The 19,317-nt window shown below is 52.9% G+C and overlaps 7 protein-coding genes across 7 annotated transcripts; 4 read left to right on the top strand and 3 right to left on the bottom strand.

The window, feature by feature from the left end:
* Positions 1–1,681: 1,681 nt before the first annotated feature.
* CABS01_00334 (uncharacterized protein) lies at positions 1,682–2,605 on the top strand (the record flags this gene model as incomplete). Its single annotated transcript, XM_060533716.1, has 2 exons — positions 1,682–1,749; positions 2,035–2,605. The coding sequence occupies 2 exons, from the start codon at positions 1,682–1,684 to the stop codon at positions 2,603–2,605; spliced, it is 639 nt and encodes a 212-aa protein (XP_060406230.1).
* A 966-nt stretch (positions 2,606–3,571) lies between these two features.
* On the top strand, positions 3,572–4,638 carry CABS01_00333 (uncharacterized protein; the record flags this gene model as incomplete). The annotated part of the gene is made up of 3 exons (XM_060533715.1): positions 3,572–3,840; positions 3,936–4,374; positions 4,441–4,638. 3 exons carry the CDS (start codon positions 3,572–3,574, stop codon positions 4,636–4,638), a joined length of 906 nt encoding a protein of 301 aa, XP_060406229.1.
* Positions 4,639–5,646: 1,008 nt separating this feature from the next.
* On the bottom strand, positions 5,647–6,438 carry CABS01_00332 (uncharacterized protein; the record flags this gene model as incomplete). The annotated part of the gene is made up of 1 exon (XM_060533714.1): positions 5,647–6,438. The coding sequence occupies one exon, from the start codon at positions 6,436–6,438 to the stop codon at positions 5,647–5,649; it is 792 nt and encodes a 263-aa protein (XP_060406228.1).
* A 150-nt stretch (positions 6,439–6,588) lies between these two features.
* Positions 6,589–6,879, bottom strand: CABS01_00331 (uncharacterized protein; the record flags this gene model as incomplete). The annotated part of the gene is made up of 1 exon (XM_060533713.1): positions 6,589–6,879. One exon carries the CDS (start codon positions 6,877–6,879, stop codon positions 6,589–6,591), a length of 291 nt encoding a protein of 96 aa, XP_060406227.1.
* Positions 6,880–9,546: 2,667 nt separating this feature from the next.
* On the top strand, positions 9,547–10,564 carry CABS01_00330 (uncharacterized protein; the record flags this gene model as incomplete). Its single annotated transcript, XM_060533712.1, has 2 exons — positions 9,547–10,100; positions 10,213–10,564. The coding sequence occupies 2 exons, from the start codon at positions 9,547–9,549 to the stop codon at positions 10,562–10,564; spliced, it is 906 nt and encodes a 301-aa protein (XP_060406226.1).
* Positions 10,565–11,073: 509 nt separating this feature from the next.
* On the bottom strand, positions 11,074–12,904 carry CABS01_00329 (Alg9-like mannosyltransferase; the record flags this gene model as incomplete). Its single annotated transcript, XM_060533711.1, has 4 exons — positions 11,074–12,001; positions 12,057–12,184; positions 12,251–12,636; positions 12,796–12,904. 4 exons carry the CDS (start codon positions 12,902–12,904, stop codon positions 11,074–11,076), a joined length of 1,551 nt encoding a protein of 516 aa, XP_060406225.1.
* A 4,659-nt stretch (positions 12,905–17,563) lies between these two features.
* On the top strand, positions 17,564–18,262 carry CABS01_00328 (Skp1 family protein; the record flags this gene model as incomplete). The annotated part of the gene is made up of 4 exons (XM_060533710.1): positions 17,564–17,630; positions 17,701–17,798; positions 17,862–18,032; positions 18,086–18,262. The coding sequence occupies 4 exons, from the start codon at positions 17,564–17,566 to the stop codon at positions 18,260–18,262; spliced, it is 513 nt and encodes a 170-aa protein (XP_060406224.1).
* Between the last annotated feature and the right edge of the window lie 1,055 nt (positions 18,263–19,317).

Genomic DNA, 19,317 nt, shown 5'->3' with positions numbered 1-19,317 from the left:
AAATCTTCTGTATTATATTTATTGATCGCGAGAGTTGCCAACTGCATTCCGCTCATTCATGAGGAGCGATGGTGATGAATTCAAACCCCAAAAGCATTCCAATCTAGGTAGATGAGGAAAGGAGGTTAGAATAGATTTGAGATTTTTTTTCCCCCTAAAAAAAAAACGATCCCAACTCATCGCCTGATTCCTTGCCGCTCATCTCACGTCGAGGCTGTGATTAAGATAAATCACGCATTGTGAACGTAGATCACACCCACGAGGCTTGCATAAATAGTTTCTAATCAGTCCCGCTCCAATAAACTTGTTCCGAGCGATACCTGTCAGTCGAAATGAGTTAGTCCAGTCCTAAATAAGGAAAGCAAGACATTCTTTGACCGGCAATATCGGCACGAAACGACACCAGTGGGGCACGGAAGGGCGTATAAGACTATAAGTGTTCAGCTGATTAGCTGGCCTCACCGTGAGTCAGAACTACTTCGCTCAAGGGAATATACTCAAACTGCAGCAAGCCTCGAATTCTGCAATGGGTCGACTTTTGAAACTTCTCGCTGGAGCGGAGAAGATAGTAAAACAAGTTGACAAGGACTTTCAACAGCCCCAACAGCAGCAGCAACAACAATCCACCGGGCACTATCAGCCGCAATACCAACAGAGTCCCAATTATCTAGTGTATCCAACTCCCCAACAAGGCTACCAGGGATATCCCCAACCTCCGTCTCCACCCCCACGACCTGCGGAACTCGCAGGATCGCATCCAACAGCGTCGCCTCAACCAGTGCAATACCAGCAACAGCAACCACGCCATCATCAAAATCAACCATACTCTTATCAGAATCGACAGTCTCCTGAGGAATTACCTGTTCCAAACATACCAATGAATAGGCAAGCCGACAATCGCCCCAATCCAGGTCACTCGGATATGGCAGCCTGCACTCCCATGCCATTAGGAATCCAGCCCGTGACAGAATGCATTGACATGCCCTTCACTCTACCCCTCTACTGGTTCATCCACCCCGCCTATCCGAATTTCATCATCTGCAATCGTTGCTACCACGATCACATTCTCAACTCACCTTTCCATGACGTCTTCAACCCAGTTTGGCATGAAGACAGCGTAGGGAGACAATGTTTCTTTGGGAACCCTCGCGTCAAAGAAAATCTCTGGCCGATTGCTTTAGCAAACCTGAGTCTTGATGGCATGTTGAACTTCATGGCCACTCGACCCAAGCTTGGCTTCTGTCCGGAAGACAAGTCTCTCGAAGGTAGAGAATGGTATTATCCCACGGATCGACCAGACTCTGGACTGGCAATCTGTAAGCCTTGTTACGAAGACCATTTCAAGCATACTTCCTTCGGGAACAAGTTTAGCATACATTCACCTCCAGGTGAAGCAAATTGCGACCATAATCTCTGGTATATACGCCGCATGCTCAAAATTCATTCAGCAAGCGGTAACTGGATCGCTTTTACCAACGCATTCTCCAAGAGGTTGCAGATACAACTGTGTCCAAGAGCCCAGGCCGTCTCTGCACCAGATAGGACCTGGTTCTGGTCCTCCCGCGTCCCCTCAGGCTTCTTAGTTTGCGAGGCATGCTACTGGGATTACTTCCATGATTCCCCAGAGGGTCAATCATTTCAAGCAACTCGCTTGGGCACTACACAGCTCACGACGTGCGCAATGGGCCAGGTCAACGTTCTTATCCCCGTAGGACGAGCAGTTAGTTACGGCGAGTTTAACATGTTCTGGTATGTGATGCAATCTCTTTCTCAGCAAAAGCCTTGTGATCCGCATGGCGCAAGTGGTATTGCTTGGTACACGCTGCAAGACAATCCTCCCGACTTCGACATTTGCGGAGCCTGCATGGCGGGAACAATCGCGAGTATGCGTATGGCCCATCTCTTTAAGCCCAAGCACGTCCCGGCCAATGAAACTCGGCTTTGCTCGTTCAATGTCTTTTCTTATCCACGAGCGATGCCTTTGATACAAAAGTTTGCCGAATCAGCTTATATCAACGACCATCGACCACTTAGCAACTTGGTGACGGACCTGAGTGCAGCACCAAACTGTCCCAAGATAGATCGGGATCTCGCTAAGAATCGGAGATGGTGGGGATGGGACGATCTGCACATCTGTGAGGAATGTTATATCCTCGTGGCCAAGAAAACCACTCTGGAGAAGCATTTCGTCATGAAAGGAGATCACGTCGTTGAATCGCGACTCTGCGACCTCTACTCCCCTCGCATGCGCCAACTCTACAAAGAAGCCTGTCAAACGCAACAGCTAGCCTCTTTTCTCGCCTTTGCACGACAACGACGCCAGATCTATCTCCAAACCGTCCCTGAGATGAATAGAATGCTACAAAATGCCAAACACGCTCTTAGCCAAGCGCAAACACTGGGTTTGGCAGCAGTTACATTTAGTGCAGCAGGAAACCTGAACTCTACCAATTTCAACTACGTTGGTTATGGATATGGAAATGCCCAGTTGGCGCAGGCGGCCATGGCGGATCAGCAGATGCAGCAGGTTGGAGCTGCGGCGGCGGGACCAGCGGCCATTGCGAGAGTTGGTATGCTGGAGAAGATGTGGAAGCAGGTTGAATGAGGGCTTCTTTCTTTTGAAGTATCTCATGACTTCGATTCAGCTTATTGTTCTGTGATATACATGGTTTCTATGTACATTGGTATAGTTACCTTCCCGTCGTATCTCCTCAGCATAAGGTAGGGATTCGACTGGCAGCTTCAATTATATAATAAACCTGCGTTTTCTCGCCTTGAGGGCAAAACAAAACTTCCGATCTGCTTCGGTCCAAAGGGCCAGCGCTCCAGCTTCTGCCCACTGTTCTGCTTTTCCCTTCTTTACGTTGAGTGTGTAGTCTATTAGGTTAACACAGCAGCGTCTCGACCTGCCCGGAATTCCTTTGGTGACAGTATGATATGGTGGTGGGGCTTGAGTGCCTCCTTATACTTAGTCTGGTATCCTATGAAGAGTATTCTATAGATGAGATAATAGAGTATAGTTCTAGGCAAAACTCAGAGCTATAGAGTACGTCTATCAACGATTTGAGTTCCGATTACAACCCCGAATCTGTTACCGAGCCGGCACCTAACCAATGGCCTTCTTCATAGTCCGTTATGAGGTTAGCTAACAAAGTAGTTAAGCATGTCTGCGTCACTTGGCTAAAGCGCCAAGACCAAGCTCGGTTGAAACAAAGGCTTGGTTAGTTTTGTTCAGGACGGTTTTTTGACGACATTCCTTTCTATGCCATCACGTGAGGCAAGGTCGTCCTGTCCTCGAGACGCCGCACCCAATACGTGAAGGCCACGTCCCGCAGGCACGAAAATGTCGCTTAGAACTTTGCATGCTTAACCACAATTGGGTTTTACGAGAGTGACATTGTTCGCAGGCTTCAGGATGCAAGTCATCATTGGCACTGCGAGGTGACGTCAACTGCCAAAACCCTTGTAAATGGCCGCAGGGGCCAGAGCATACAACTACCTAAGGAGCATTACCTTTTCTTTTAACAATTGAAATGAGCAGACCATACGAAAGACCCATAAGACTGTGAGCATGAACAAGTCAAATCCGCCTATCAGCTCCGATGCCGACGCAGCGTTACTATGCGCCGCCGGAAAAGTTGCCTCGCTGGCTGCTGGGAACTCCCAACTATGGCATCACTATCAAAGAATTTCACTTTTGACAATCACAATGAACTTCATTCTACTCTCAGTTTCCGCTTTCAAGCTATTCAACATCTCTTGGGCGGAGATAGGGAAGAGGAAAAAGAACATCAGACAAGCAAGACGAATGCTCTGGGCGCTCGAACGTCTTCTAGTCATGTGAGTAATTGGTAGTTTTATTGCCATGTCAAACATGGGCTGGGGTGTCCAAATAGAAAGTCATGGATCGGAAGCTCACATCTTGGGTTTCTCAGCGATTTTGCAGTGTCCATCGGCAAGGCCTGCTCAATTCTTTGGATAGCTCGACAGAAGTGTGACGTTCCAAACCCATACTATAACGCCTATGGATACCTCGAGTCCATTGATGGATTCTTCCTCTCACTGGTACATGCAGGCGGTTTGTTCCTTGTTGGAGAACTCGGCCTTCTATTCTGGGGTCAGCCCGGAGAAAGGCAGCAAGTACGAAGCTTCTGGTTCGTCTTACGTCAAGGCTCTCACGCCCTCGGTTGGATGATGGCGTTGGGAGTCGTCGGGATCCAAATATCAATCTCGATTATGAAGCAGTACCATGTCTTGGGACTACCAGGAGCGGGAGACGTACGCATTGCATCGCAAGACCTTGCTTCAGATGGCATGGTCAAGATCCTGCTCTTCTTCGTTGGGCTTCTGCTATGTTTACCATTCCAATCAGTGGTGAGACCATTTTCTCCTTCCTCCATCCCAGATCTGAATGGAAACGACTGACCTCTCATTACCTAGGGAGGACCATGGCTGTGGGGCAATTTGCTCCTGACCACTGCTACTTGGACCTGGCGACTGGCCAGGGTCTTTGAAAAGAAGGGCTTGGGTGAGATTACCCCTCATGTTACCGCATTAATCGTAGACATTTTCTACGCGAGAATGCCAACTGTTTTTCTCTTGGCCATGTTTACCTTGTTCTTGCGACCAGGTCGATGAACGGGCGAGGTATGATTGAGCAGGGCTGCTTGCAATTTCACCCTCCGAGACTCTCTCAGACTCTGCTAGAGAAGTTGAAGAGTTGAGGGCTTTTTTCCCCTATGTATAATTTGGCAGAATTTACAGCTTTTAGTATGGAATCACATGCCCCCGTTCTACTAGAGCTCGATGAAAGAAATACCGAGCCCGTATGTCCGCTGACACCTTGTCCTGAGGTCCTTTTTTGCTCGTTCATCGTCTACAGATGGCTCCTAAAGACCAATTCACACACTTGTCATGTATGGCGTTGACATGTGGGACACGACAAGGAACTCTCCCAGCACTGGACCCTGTCCCTCCTCTCGGAAGCGTCAATGTCAACTATTTCTTGCCAAAGTACGCGGCTTTTCAAAGTCGAGGGAAGTATGTCTTGTAGTCACCTGTCATCGCCCGTCAAGGCGCTGGTAGTTGCTTCAATGCTCTTCAGTACAGCAAATTTGAAAGGGCCCCGGAAGGGTCGAAGGCGGTATCTCAAACTCAAAATAGTCGTTGCATGCTTCCGAGAGGATAGTCAGATGGCAGAGAAACCTTGTGAGATGGCCTAGCTGCTTGACAGATCAACTGGCCGTCAAAGATCTGTTGCTCCACTGGCCAATATCGTCGTACTTCTCCAATAACACTGAAGTTTGGCACTCTTGAGCCGTACCCGCTATCCCGATGGAACATACCACTTGCCAATCTCCGTATGATTTAACAGATTGAGAACGATGAACGCAACGATGGTTTCGGTCTCTGCGTCGCAAAGCGTCTTGATCCAGCCCTCAGCAGCCCCCCCCCCCCCCCCCCCCCCCCCCCCCCCCCCCCCCCCCCCCCCCCCCCCCCCCCCCCCCCCCCCCCCCCCCCACCCCCCCCCCCCCCCACCCCCCCCCCCCCCCCCCCCCCCCCCCCCCCCCCCCCCCCCCCCCCCCCCTTCCCATGGTGACAAAATTTAACTCCCTGAACCATCCGCTCTGCCCACAGCTCGCTCAATCATTCTACCATGGCCCTTGCGCCGTACGCTCCTCGCGGCGTGCCCCGTGGGAACTTGAACCGCCACTCCAGCCCGCCAGCAGGATCGACGAGCTTACCCCGCGAAGAACCGTCATAGAGCGGGATCTGGCCGTCGTACTCTCGAACGGGAGTCAATCGCGCCAAAGACCGCGCGCCGAGGTCCTCCCACAGCTGGCCCAGAACGCGGGCGCGAGACCTCGTGAAGCCCATGTACGGCCCTCCCCCACCGTACGGCACGCTCGCCGAGTCCTTGGCGTCGACTGCGACGACCCATGGCTCCAGGTCGAGGTTTGGGGCCTTGCCGAAGGTGAAGACTGGCGCATTGAGAAGCGAAGTGAGCGCTGGCTCGTCGATGACAATGAAGACGTCGCGGCGAACGTCGGACGGCCACTGTTCATCCTCGTCGTCGTCGTCGTCATCATCATTATCATCATCGTCGTCGTTCGACGACCTCTTGCGGCGAACGAAATTGTCAACCCACCCATTGAAAGCTTTGCGCACGGAGGCGTAATCGGCGCCGCTCAAGACGCTGTAGTTGGCTATGACGGGCAGTGCAAAGGTATCCGGGGCCGTCTCGGCGCGGTGGTCGTCGGCCGGGGCGGCGTAGGCTCGCAGTTTCTCCAACGCGACGGCCCATTGCGCTTCGTCATCATCGGCGGCGTAAGCGGTGCGGACGACGACGAAGCCCCATTCGTGGGTGAGATCTTGCAACGCGCTGCGGAAGTTTGGTGATAGCCCACTGAGATCTTGTGCTTGTGGTTGCTCCTCCATCCTTGGTCTGGCTAGTCGTCAGACTTAACTGAAAGGTAAACGTTTGATTGGCCAGACTGATCTGTCCGTATTACTTTTCCAAACGAAGAGTCAAGGTGGTCGTTGGACGTTGGGTAGCCCAGGTCGATGCAATGCGGGGGGAAGGCGTGGTCACGGGCAGTTCGAGATGGGCGTTGCGTGGGATGAGAGCTCGCCGACTGTGGTATTTATCCACGAGTACATAGAGTTGGCGCGGAATCTGGCTCTCGGCGACGCTCCGTGCCGCAACCACCGTGTTTGAACTTTGACTGCCCGAACCTCCACGTCGGGATGTCTGCCCTGGGAAGCGCTCGACCTCGCCCCATGATGAGCCGACACCGATACGACGGCCCCATCGCGGCGCCGGGTCTGGGCGAGGGACACCATTAACTCGGGGACCCACCCGAGTGAGACCAGCTGCATTGTGTGCAGATACAATGGTAAGAACGGTGTGTTATCTTCAATCCTTGTCAAGATACACGAAACCATTTCTTCCAGCTCTGGACCGGAATGCAAGAGTACAATGAGTACTTGATCGACGTGTTTCAAAGAGAGTGAATTGAAGACATTCTTTGGCTGGTGGCAGAGAAGACCGAACGTACGAATATACTGAACAAGAAGCATAACCTTTGCACACTACCTCCGCCCGCGTAGTTGTGCTTGATGTTTTTTTCTTCTTCCAGTTCAAGGGTGCGTAAGTGAGAGACTTGACACGTTCCAAGGTCATATCTACCTTCACTATACATAAACTTTGCAAGGGCTGACAGACCATTTGCTCATCTCATCAGCCCGTCTTGAGTTTTACTTACCCCGAATTATTACTCATCGCTAGGCACAAATTTCGGATGGACGACAGTCAATGAGACGATATTCCGGGAACTGCCTTGTGATGCTTATCACAACGCAAGGAATCAGGACTCCCAAATATGTTTACAAGATTCCACGGGCGGTCCCCAACTGGATTCTTTGAGAAGCCCGCCATCCCCGGCTATATTACATCATGAGCGATATTTGAGCTCCCCCATTGTATCCCGTACCGCAGCCAGTCTGGTGGAAACGCGGACGGGAGGCACAGCCCGGCGATCAAGCTCGAACAATTGACCGAATCGAGCGCTACGAGAAGAGAGAGGGTCCAGAACTCCCGACCCATCTCGCCTTTCGCCCTCTTCCAGACTCTCTCCCCTCCATCAAACCCCCTGCGATGGAACGCTGACCTGCAACTTACAGGGGGAGGTTCCTCGCCCAAAAGTTCAAGCTCGTTCGCCAAGCCAACCGCATCGCACTCTCGCCCGTATAACTAGCACAGTCGAGACGTCCAATTGGCTGGCTCGCTTCCATGAAGGGATTCCCTTGGATAATGCACATTTGAGAGGGTTGGGAGGCACGTAGGATCGTCTTTTTTCTCTTGCTATAACATTTCATACGTTTTTTCTGCGACATGATTTGGCCCAGCCTTTTCTCTTCAAAACCACTTTGTCTGCAATGCAACAGTTCCCCACCGTTGAGACGACGTTACGCTGCCCACCGGCCTTCAAATCTTGCCGCAAATGAGATGCGGATCGCTGGAGGATCGATACGTCCAAAGACGGGGATTCGGGGACGACTATTATGCCTTCGTCTTCTGCTTCATCCTGTCCTGAAAGATAAGGGGACCTCATCGAAAGGAAGGCGTCTCTTCTCGAACCTCCAAACGCCTGCCAAGCTTCCTTCTTCCCCCGCGCTGGTAGCCCTGTGTGCCCTGTGTGCCCTGTTGTTGGCTCTGTCTCTCCACGCTCAACGCGCGCTTTCCCGGGAGTCGTTAGGCCCGTTGTTGGTGGCTGACGAACGGGGCTGAAAAAGGGGAGGCCCGTGGGCGAGGAAACGCCTTGTGAGGTAAAAGGTAAAAAGCAGCTTGACCGTAGCGGCAGGCAATAATAAATGAGCACGAAGAAAGTGCTAAGTGAGACAGTGAGAAACTAAGTGGGTGACTAGCAAGCGCGAAACTCCTTCCTACGCGCGCTGACATGATCCGGTCAACTCGGTCGACTCAGTTACCCGTCCCACCAGCTCGGCAGTAGGCCATACACAGTACACGCGAGAACTGAGCACCGAGTGGGAGGGAAAGTGACAAACTTTCAGCTTCACTGCACGTTCGAGGGTCAGGAATCAGGGTCAGCCTTGATTCTTCCTCTCTCGTCAAAGATACCCGTACAGCGCGTATCGACCGTAGATCATACCCCGTTCTTCATCGATCACACATCCCACCGCCTGCATGAGAAATCCCACCCCTCCTCAGCCCGAACGGATACATACAAGGAGGACCGGGAAGCAGGCCAGCCGATTTGCCAAGCTATCCCGAATAAGGCACAAACCACCGGGGCTGAGAGGAGAGAGAAACCGCGCCAAACTCGTCGTATTAAACTATAAGCTTGCTCCCCGGGCAGGGGGGGGGGGGGGATTCAGTCCAGTAGCGGGACTGTGGACCATAGCCTGTAAGGTAGTTAGTTCCTCGCCAGCCCGTTTTTTGCTTTTTTTGGTCTTGCTTACAGTGCTTACCTCCATTGTTCTGGCCTTCCTCCTGGGGTTTTAATTTGTATGCCGGCAGCCCTCTCCCGTTCTTCCCTTCACGCTTCTCCCCTTTCGCTCTTCCTGCTTATTTTCCCATCTCCATTCTTCGCTTTCTTTCCACACTTCCGTCCTACAATACATACCCTGGCTCACGCACTTGGCTGGACTCGGTTGTCTTCTCCGCAAACAAAAGGGGGGTTCTAACCTATTCGCAGCATACGGGAATATCTCTTGGCGAACGCACATCACTTACAACAAGCTATGGGGTTTTGTTTCACCAAAGTTCCTTCACTTTGACGTCCAAGAGAACGCACCTCTCGGACTGAGGGATTCAGGCAGACATTTTGCAAAAAATAGCGAGGGAATCTCGCACGCAGAAGGAGGCGCAGTAAGCTGGAGCCTGGACGGAGCTAAGAGGAGACAGAGAGAGTCTGAGGGACACAGAACAACAAAAACCCACATAATAGTCTCCTCTCTCTCGAGGAGAAGGGGAAATCGGCCATGGAGGGCCCAAGGCCAAGGGCATCCGAGAAGTTTCTCAAAATGACGGCCCCAACAAACAACACAAACGCAACCGCAACCTCATCACCCGCCGCAACGTCAAACCCACAGTACCAGAACCAGCAGGTCTACGAATCCGGCCTCGAAGTAGCCGAGCCTAACGCCTGGAACCGCACAAACAACGACATCCACCTGCCCGAGGTATCCCCATACAACCACTCGGAAGCCAAGACCACAACCTTCCCCGAGGTCGCGGACGACCCGTTATCGTGGCACCACTACCACAAGCAGAACCCCAACCTCGAGGTTTCGTCCTCGCCGTCCGTCGCCTCCGCCGCGCCGTATTACTATGCCGCCGCGGGCCAGCAGCATCCGCCTGGGTATCACAAGCCGCCGCCCGGGTCGCCGGGGTACGGGTCCGGATCTCTCGACGGGGATGGCTCCGGGAAGGGCAAGAAGGCCACGGTGTGTGGGATGCGCAGGAAGGTGTGCTACGTCGTCATGGGGGTCGCTATCGTCCTCGTCGTGGCCGCCATCGCCGTCGGTCTTGGGGTAGGGTTGGCGATGAAGAAGAGCGAGAAAAAGTCTTCGTCAGGGTACGTTCACACATTTGTCTCTTCACAAATCATCCCCTTTTCATCTCATCCCATATCACTCAAATAAAAACCACGTACCCAGAAGTGTCACCAAACTAACACCTCAAACCAGCAACTCAACAACAACACCAGCAACGTCAACCGCAAACGCAACAATCACCTGCCCCGCCGCAGACAACGTAACCTACAGCTCCCCCGACGCCCCCAAACGCACATTCCGCATGATATGCGGCCACGACTTCAACTCGGCCGACGGCGCCACCGACCTCACCTCGGAGAACGCAACCACCATGGCCGCCTGCATCGACCTCTGCGCGTCAAAGGGCGACGACTGCGTCGGGGCCGGCTGGGGCGATTACTACGGCAACCACGTCTGCTGGATGAAGAGCAAGCTGGGGACGATGAACGTCTCGGGGAACTGGTATTTCGCTGTGGATGTGAATAAGACGAGCGTGGCGGCGTGAGGACTATTGCTCGGCAAGGAGTTTGGTCCACTTGTTCTCGTCCGTCTAGCTGCGTCTCGATGATAGTAGGGGGTTACGGCACATCGCCATCGTGCCTGACCCTTCTCGAAAGACGACACAGACGGATCCATGTGGGCCAGGTGGTCCCCCGGCATATTCCTGGATGAATGCCGGCGAACTCGACGAGGTCTGGCGTCTAACGAAGCGCTTGGTATGCGCTGTAGGCTGTTCGCAGACAAATGATGGGATGGAATCGGAACTGGGGGAGCTCCCTAACGAATGTAAAGGGTCTCACCAAAAAAAAGAGGCCTTGTGTAATGAAATCAAAATTGGCGCCATCGGTACGGCGCTCGAGATATTTATGGGTGTTAGTCACAAACAGGGACAAAGAAAGGACCACATCACATAGTCACGATACCATTTGCTTTCGAAGGATCGAATACTCTTCAATCATCAAAACGTTCAAATCTTTTCATTCATTGCTTTTGAGTCTCCTCCACAACCCGCCCTCACTTGCAACTCTTCGTCACACGCCAGGCGACGAGGCCACGTCTGCCAATCACCCTCGTCAGGGTGTTCCAGATGCCGTCGTCACCAAAGTCGAGGTCGTCTAAGTTCAAGTGTTGCCTGTAACGCCATACCTCGCGGAATCGTAGGCCTTTCAGTCCCTTGTTGGGAAGGTAGGGGTCTATCCACGTCGCTGATGCTGGTGCGATCAGATATGTCCCGTTCTTCTCCTTCAAATACTCCGAGTTGCGTCGATCCGCCGGCGTGTCGCAGGTAGCCAACTTGGTCAGCTCCTCGAGGAGCGTGTCGCCCTTCATACCCATCACGTCGCGTGTCGTGAGGACCTCATTCTTGCCGTTAAGAAGCCAAATGGGTGGCGTATAGGTCTTCCACCAGACGGCCTGCGTCGCGTCTGGCTGCTTGCTCAGGAATACCTGGCCCGGCACGATACCGCCTTGATGGTAGACACCCATGAGAATGCCAAAGATCAAGTTGAAAGCAAGCCACACCCCGATCCACACGCGAACGACAGTCCGATTCTTCGGAAGGTGCACTGATGAGAGGATGAGCGGGACGGTGGGCAGCAGGAATCGTGCTTCCTGGTGCTGGAAGATAGACAGCACAAAGACACCAGAGATGGCCGAGTAGAGTCGTAATGAGAGGTATGGCTGAGTGAAGAGCAACATCGCAGCTGGGCCGATCAGCATGGGAATGTTGACCAGTAGGTGCTGGTACCAGGGGTGCAACCCATGCTGCGCAAGGTTGTCTGTGTCGATGTTGTACATGAGGTTGTTGAGTGGCGTGATGACTGGCCGTGAGATGAGGTCTGCCCACTTGATGGGTTCAGGGAGGTAGAATGCCGTATCCAGGGTGATGGCGACCAAGGTAGTTGTAAAAGCTGCCAACACCATCACGGCGAAGGACATGGGTCTGGTGGGTTGTTAGTGGGCGGTCCCCTGATGTCATGGTGCCTAGGCGGACGTACCTATTGAGAAAATGGGGTATCAAGCGAAGTCCCGGAATCAACAAGAACGCCGGGAAAGTAATTCTATTAAACAATCCAAAGACGGCCACTATGCCGAGAATTGTAGAAGCAAGAAGCGATGATTGTTGCTGTCACAATCGTTAGTTAGCTTTCACATGTTGGTGCCCACAAAATCGTGCCAAGGGGGTCCTTACCGGGCTCTCGACAATGCGCTGAATCAAGACCAAGCACCAAGCAACAACGAGACACTCCACCGAGTTGGAGAATGTGTGCGTCTGGTACGTCCATGTGACATAGGACGAGGCGACCAGGAGCACAGCAACGCGACGGTGTCGTGGAGAGCTGATGAGCTCATGAATGGCCCAATCCTCCAGCACGAAGCTGGTGACGAACATGAGGACGCGAAGGGTCCAAAAGACTGCGATTGGGGGGATCTCGCCGTCCTTGCCGTTACCGATCCACAGCCATCTCAGCAACATCATGGGCAGGCCGTAGACGGGCCATAAGGGGAAGACGCTTCGTATCGGGTGCTCATTCGTGAATTCCCATGTGTGCCGTACCGGGTAACTAAAGATTTGGCCTGCGCCACGCCGTTAGTTTAGGTCCTGTTGAACGAGAACGAGCGCCTAAACTCGATCCGAGCTATGATGGAGGAAGCTCCATGGCGCCAAACCGAGAGCTGGGCACGCTCTACCCAGGCAACGGGATGCAGCAGCTGCAAAAAAAAAGCTAAACGTACCTGCGATGACCTCTGGGCCCTGGAAATTCTCGTCGGGGTGCAGGTAGCTGGGCGACAGGGCGAACCACAGCCTGACCAGCACCAGAAATAGGTACGCTCTCCGCCACATGACTCCAGGTGCTCTCGATTATTATCTGGTGGTAGTTGCTGCGCGTAGCTCGGGCATCGGTTCGTGATCGAAGGCTGAAAGTAGCCAGGTGTCGAGTATTAGGCGGAGCCAGGCCGGCGGGAGGTTCGTTGCGAAAAGGAGGGTATGTCGCAACGTCGCATCATCAGAAGGAGAGGCGCATCTACAGGAGCCAGGTATGCGATGGTTTGCCAGGCGCAGCAGAGGTCAAGGAGGGAGAGGTGGGGGTTAAAGTAAGGTAATGGCAAGAAGAAGGATGGTCACAGAGAAGGGAAAATATTATCATTTGCAAGGTGAGGCCCGGTGAGGGTGGTGGGAGAAAAGCAAAGGGAAAAGAAAAGAGGTGCGCAGGTCGAGGTGCGACTAAAGCAAGGCAAGGCCAGGTAAATAAGTCCAAGGTCAGGTAAGGTCAGGTAGGGTGATGGTCAGGATATTTTTTGCGCGGACTCGGGTCGAGAAAGTGACTGAGTGTCGCTCCCACGCTCTGTCAGCCCGCAAGCGCACCCGCACCCGCACCGCAGCTCTTTTGGACCTTGGAGGGGACTTTGCAGGGTTATGGAGAAGGGAGAAGAGATAACCTTGCTCTTACAACCTGGTCGGTACGTGTATTTTGTAAGCAGCGTAAGGAGCAGTTCCCGAGCAATAGGCCCAGAACTATCCATATGAGGGTGTATCCGCAATCTCTGAGACTACTTTAGCGGGCACATGGCCCCTGCTGAGGCTGCTCTTGCTTCTGTTTGGTGCTTGGGGCATTTGTTGTTTGATTTCTTGCCTTTGCAAGTTCCCACCAGAGGAGCCTGGTGAGATGAGATGTGAGCTCAGGGTGTGACTATCTCACGGAGTGAGGTCTGCTGAGTGCTACGTACCTACCTACCTTAGGTACCTAGGCATGGCAGGTAGTTGGTAACTTGGTAAGTGAGGTGACGGGAGAGGAGAGGAGGAGGGATGGATGGATGAAAGGACTGCAGGAGGGAGGTGTCAAGGTTGGGAGCTCCAATGATGGGAGAGTCTAAGGACCAGGGAGGTAAGGCGGGTGGGCGATTGTCATTTCCTCCCAGGTTGTGGGCAGTTGCAACTGGCAGCTCCCGTCGTGTGTTTGTTCCTTCCCTTTTCCCGACTGTATGTATTCGTACCTTCTTACCCGGTGTAAGGCAGGTACCGGTATCCGTACGAATAAGGAGGTACCTTCCTGCCACGTCTGGGAGAATAGAATGCTTATTCCACGGCACACTTCAGGTACAGGGATCGCCAACCCAGCTCCCAACATACACAACCCTCCCGTTCCACGGTGAAGCGAAGCGTCACGCACGAGTCCGCGATGTCGTTGCTGGCTGGCAGAAATCAAAAGAAAAGAAAACCGAGCCCGACTTTTGGAGAGTGTGCGCTCCCGAGTCCGCTGCAACGGCCCCCTGTTCCCTGCCAAGCTCTTCTCGCTAGGACCTTCAGTTGGGGGCGCTAACCCCTAAAACGGGCAAGGCAGACTGCCACCGACCAGCACCTGGGACTGAGGGGGTGCATGCCACTGCCAGCGTGGCTCATAGGGCCATCACCACACACAGAAAGTGTCCAGTCAGTACGTGTATTGTGAGCGAGGTGGCCCCATCCAAAGCTTCTACTTCTTCCATTCTCTTCGTCCACCACTCCAAACCCTCGCCAGGGGGACACCACCCCCTTTCCCCGGACAGCCAACCAAATAATACCAACCCAGTCAGCAGGTTTCTCGAACCACGTCTTTCCATCATGTCTTGCTGTCATTATGCATCATTTCCTATCCGCCCAGCATGGGGGCTGGCTGTCAACAACTTGCTAACTTTTGACTTTTTGCCAGTTGGTGACCAGATACTTGTCTACAACATATCTCTGGGAGTCGCATCAAACAAAGCCATGCCACCCGTCCCTAACGCTCTGTCCGTTCGTCTGGTGGAAAAGCCGATATTGATATCAGACGAACGTAATAATGCCAATCCCGGGACGCCATCTGCGCATCCGCGGTCGTAGTCGCGTTCGCCCCTATGGTCCGCCGACGGAAGCTTCGGGATCGCAGGCCCCATCAACATCCGGCGCTATGAATTGCGAATCATTAAATTTCACGGACGCAGGCGCGCCGCCCACTCCCACTGGCGCGTCCCCATGAAACCGGCCCAGTCACCATTGATGCATTCCACGCTTTGCCCTGTTCCGAGAGATTGGGTCCTCACGTACATGAGCAAGCAAGATAACTTACAGAGTGCCATCTGTATCCCGAAGCAGTACACTTCCTCTGCACAATCAGAGGACCAGGAATGTTAGACCATATGCCGCCATCTTCAGTGTCTCGCACCATCAGATTGGCGTTGCCCTGCTCGCGCGTCGCGGGGGTTCAGATCCGTGGAGAAGACAGGCTCCCTAAAGTGCTTGCAGCTCGCTTTCGCCGTCGGCCCTGTCTTTCCGTGTCCACACCCTGGCCAGCTCCAGATTCTTGTCGGACATTTCCTTCGGTACGAGAGCTTGGTACGAGAGCTTATCCACGACATTTTTCGTCTACCTTCAGTTGATGCCATTCTGGTCACCCAGCAGTGAAGGCAAACCTAGTCGCTCACTCCATGAACCGAGACAGAGAAACAAGGAACATCACAAGCAAGGTAGGCACCAGACGCCATTAGCAAGCATCGACCCGGGAGCGTTTTGGACTTAAGGCCATCCGCTGAGAAGCATTTTATTCACGATGCAACCATTGGCAAGAGGAGGCAGTGCTCGTCCCCGCAGATACGGCACTCACAGGAATAGACCTTGGCGTTACCTTACCGGCCGTCTCCACCGCCCCCGGTTCTGCCTTGCCGGTCTCCTCGGCCGGCCTTTAGGCTAGCGGCGACGAGGTTCTGGTCCGAGTAAGGTATGCCGGCATTAATCGTCTGTCCGGCTCCGAAAACTGGTTTGTCGCTTGCGGAGAGATGCCAAGCAACTGCAGTCTACTGCAAGAAGTCTGTATCAGGTCGCATTGCACCAAAGTCCGAATCCTGTGACCTTTGAACTTATCACTCGGTAATTCGCGAGCCAGGGATTTGGACTATACTGATTTCCCTCTCTCTAAGTGTGGCAGAGCGGGAGAGAAGAACGATGCTTGGCCGAATCTAGCTTCCTTAATCACGAGACCCTCTCAGCAGGTATCACCTCAGAGGTCATGGGATAACATATAGATCTAGCAGGCCCGCCCTCGCTCCGGATGTTTCCCGCCATTTTCTTCTATTCTAAGTTGTCTCCAAGGAAATCACAGGCTACCTCCCAAGCTCATCTCTTTTGACCAGCGTCAAAGTACGGCATCCAGGCTGGCTCCAAATCTTATGTTGAGCTTCGTCTACACAAGGTACCTTGAACGCACAGGCAAAGTTACTAGGTTAGGGTAAAAGCCCGAGGGAACAGGAAAGTTGCTACCTTAAGTCCAGCAATATCGAGCTTCCCTTTTTCCTTTCTCTAGAGGGAATCTGACTTCCCATTTGAAGCAATGCCTTTGTTAAAACTCGTCAATGGGCATCACCTCCAGGGGTGCCTAGGCCCTCTAGAAGATGAGGCACAGGCTGAAGCTTACCTAAGGTGCCTGGGTTGTAGTGAATCAGCTTGATCGGAGTCCTTCAGGCTACCTCGGAATTTGCCTGGAGCCAACGAGGAGGATAGGTACCTAGGTAGCAGCACAATCTACAACAAGGAATAATATGGTATAACTTCTGAACTCTTGCTGCTGATGCCATTTTTGAGTCTTTGCAAGCAGCAATGAGAATCCCTCGTACATCATGCCAGGGAGAAAGAGTGAAGGGATAATATCTGTTCAAGCTTACAACATCTCTTTGGCTAGGATTACATAAGGGGGCCATCTGTGCCTCCGTCCTTGCTCTTGCGCACAAAAGTGAGTTGCATTCGGCGAAGAGTCACCGAGACTGTTTTCAGCAAGGTAATGGAATTCAACACCGCCAGGAAGCTTCTGCCTCAGGCTCTTCTTGCGTGACACTTTCTTTTCTCTTGCTGTCTTTCAGGTTGGACGAGATTGTTCATTTCCAAGTCATGTCCATTGATGTGCTGTGCCTTTGCGGGTCCACCGACTCCATTGAGGCCTTCTGAAAGGCACCAAAGGGTAGGTACCTCGAGCCATATAGAGTTCTCCAGGCAACAGATGTAGAGACCCAGGAGTACAAACAGGTCCCGCCGCCTTGAACCAATGAAAGCACCTGCCGCCCTCACCTCTGCCTGCTGCTCCCTCAACTTCTATGGGTAGCGACGCTCTCTGCCTTCCCACTTCTCCACAACCAACAGCCTGGCCGCCCCGACCCTCAAAACCGTCCAACCTAACGTCTGACGCAACAAAAGCCATCTCCGATCACTTATTCACTACTTCGTTTGTTCGCCTCTCTCCAATCAAACAACTGTCGCCGGTCGCATACAAAATCTTCACCTTCTCATTCTATCTCCGAATCATAAACGTAAGGCCTATATAGTCCCGGCTCCCGCTGCTTCCTTCCCCGCCGGTCGACTTCTAGTTTCCCCCACCATCCTCCAGAAACAACTTCAATACTTCGATCAATCATCACCAGTCAACCATCGCCGTCTACCAACTCCAAGCTGACCGCTCCAAGATATTCTACATCGCAGTTACCCAAATTACTAGACAAAATGGCCGCCGAGAAGAAAGACGCCAAGATCTGGGTTCAGTCCAACGATAACATCACGATCCCCGTTGGTACGTCAGACCCCTCCTTCCGCCCGCGAGCTCGGTCTTGACCAGACCCTTGCTAACGCATCTTGTCTAGATCGCGTTGTCGCTGAGCGCTCCATGCTCATCAAGAACATGCTCGAGGATGTTGGTGATGATGCCATCAGCCAGGAGAACCCCATTCCCATTCCTAACGTATGTGTCGCCGCCTCTCGCCTCTCGACCGAATGATCGACAAGCGCTGACATTTCCTCCCAGGTCAACGAGGCGGTCCTTCGCAAGGTCATCGAGTGGTGTGACCATCACCGCGCCGATCCCGTTCAGACCGCCGATGACGAGAACGATGCTCGCAAGAAGACCACCGAGATCGAGGAGTGGGACCAGAAGTTCATGCAGGTCGACCAGGAGATGCTCTTCGAGATCATCCTCGTATGTTGCCCGGTACTGTCACATGTCCTTGCATTAAGCTAATATTACGACAGGCTTCCAACTACCTGGACATCAAGCCTCTCCTCGACGTCGGCTGCAAGACCGTTGCCAACATGATCAAGGGCAAGTCGCCCGAGGAGATCCGAAAGACCTTCAACATTACCAACGACTTCACCCCCGAAGAGGAGGAGCAGATCCGCCGCGAGAATGAGTGGGCCGAGGACCGTTAAATATCACGACAAATGGATTGGTGGAAAAGAGCCGGAGTCTGGGTTAAACTACTCTTCGGACATTGCTCTGCGCACCTAATGTGTGATGCATCGTACTCCGGCGTTTTGACGATCGCTCATTGATTCGTTTTTCGGTTACCCTGGAAAGTTTGCGGGTTGCTCCACAGGTCAGGAATTCACGTCCCGTATGGAACGGGACGCTTGGTTGATGAAAGGCGCTTAACACAAGGTCATCCATCCCATGCGCAGCAGTTATGCGTGCGTCCCAGTTGATTTTGCTACAAATTCATAGCAAGGCAAAGAAGTTTGATTTCGCGTCTAAAGTATTGACTTGTTGGTCGGTGATATTGTTGCGTTTGTCCATAAGATCCATTGGAGGTTGCGACCAAATCAGATATCGAGGTCGGCTGCCTGTATGTGCCCCGGGCGGAGGTGACTTTAATTACTTTCGAACATGACACAGCAAGGCTGACGACCAAACCTCACTTGGCTCGTCATACCATCGACAAGGGCTCGTGATTCGTCAACAGTGAGTCATTGGAAACTGGGAAGTCAGATGGCCGTGAATAACTCGGGAACCAACGTCACTATGGTGTGCTAGGGTAGACCTGCTCGAGCTTGAGATGCTGCCAGTGGCTTCTCCAAAACCAGGGAAGGCATCGCGATGGCCTGATTGGAGACCACAAATGGAGGCTCGGAATCAGTACCTGCCGGTGAGGGCGAGGAGGTACTCCTCGATATGCATCGCGGTCCTTCGAGGTGTCGCATCACAACATGTACTGAGCGAACGAGAATGGTGAATCGTGGGGGCCTCATCTCTTCAGAGGCAAATTTTGCATTTCCTTTCCCTATGACCGTAACATGCAATACGTAGAGTCTAGCCGAACCGGGCATCCATTTTGTTTCCCCTCCATTCCTGTTTGTCAAAAAAGACTTCCCCCACGAATTCAGGACTCGAGCCAGTGGGTATTTGAGTCCATCAGAGTTGAACCCCTCCCCATTTGATGTGAAAGGTTTGCTTCCCCCAAGTCGAGCGCGGCGTCGTCGTTCGGTCG

Source organism: Colletotrichum abscissum (assembly GCF_030869225.1).
Source record: "Colletotrichum abscissum strain IMI 504890 chromosome Unknown Scaffold_1.1, whole genome shotgun sequence".
Lineage (NCBI taxonomy): Eukaryota > Fungi > Ascomycota > Sordariomycetes > Glomerellales > Glomerellaceae > Colletotrichum > Colletotrichum abscissum.
The sequence above is the reverse complement of the archived record's forward strand: the minus strand, read 5'-3'. Positions and strand labels throughout refer to the sequence as shown.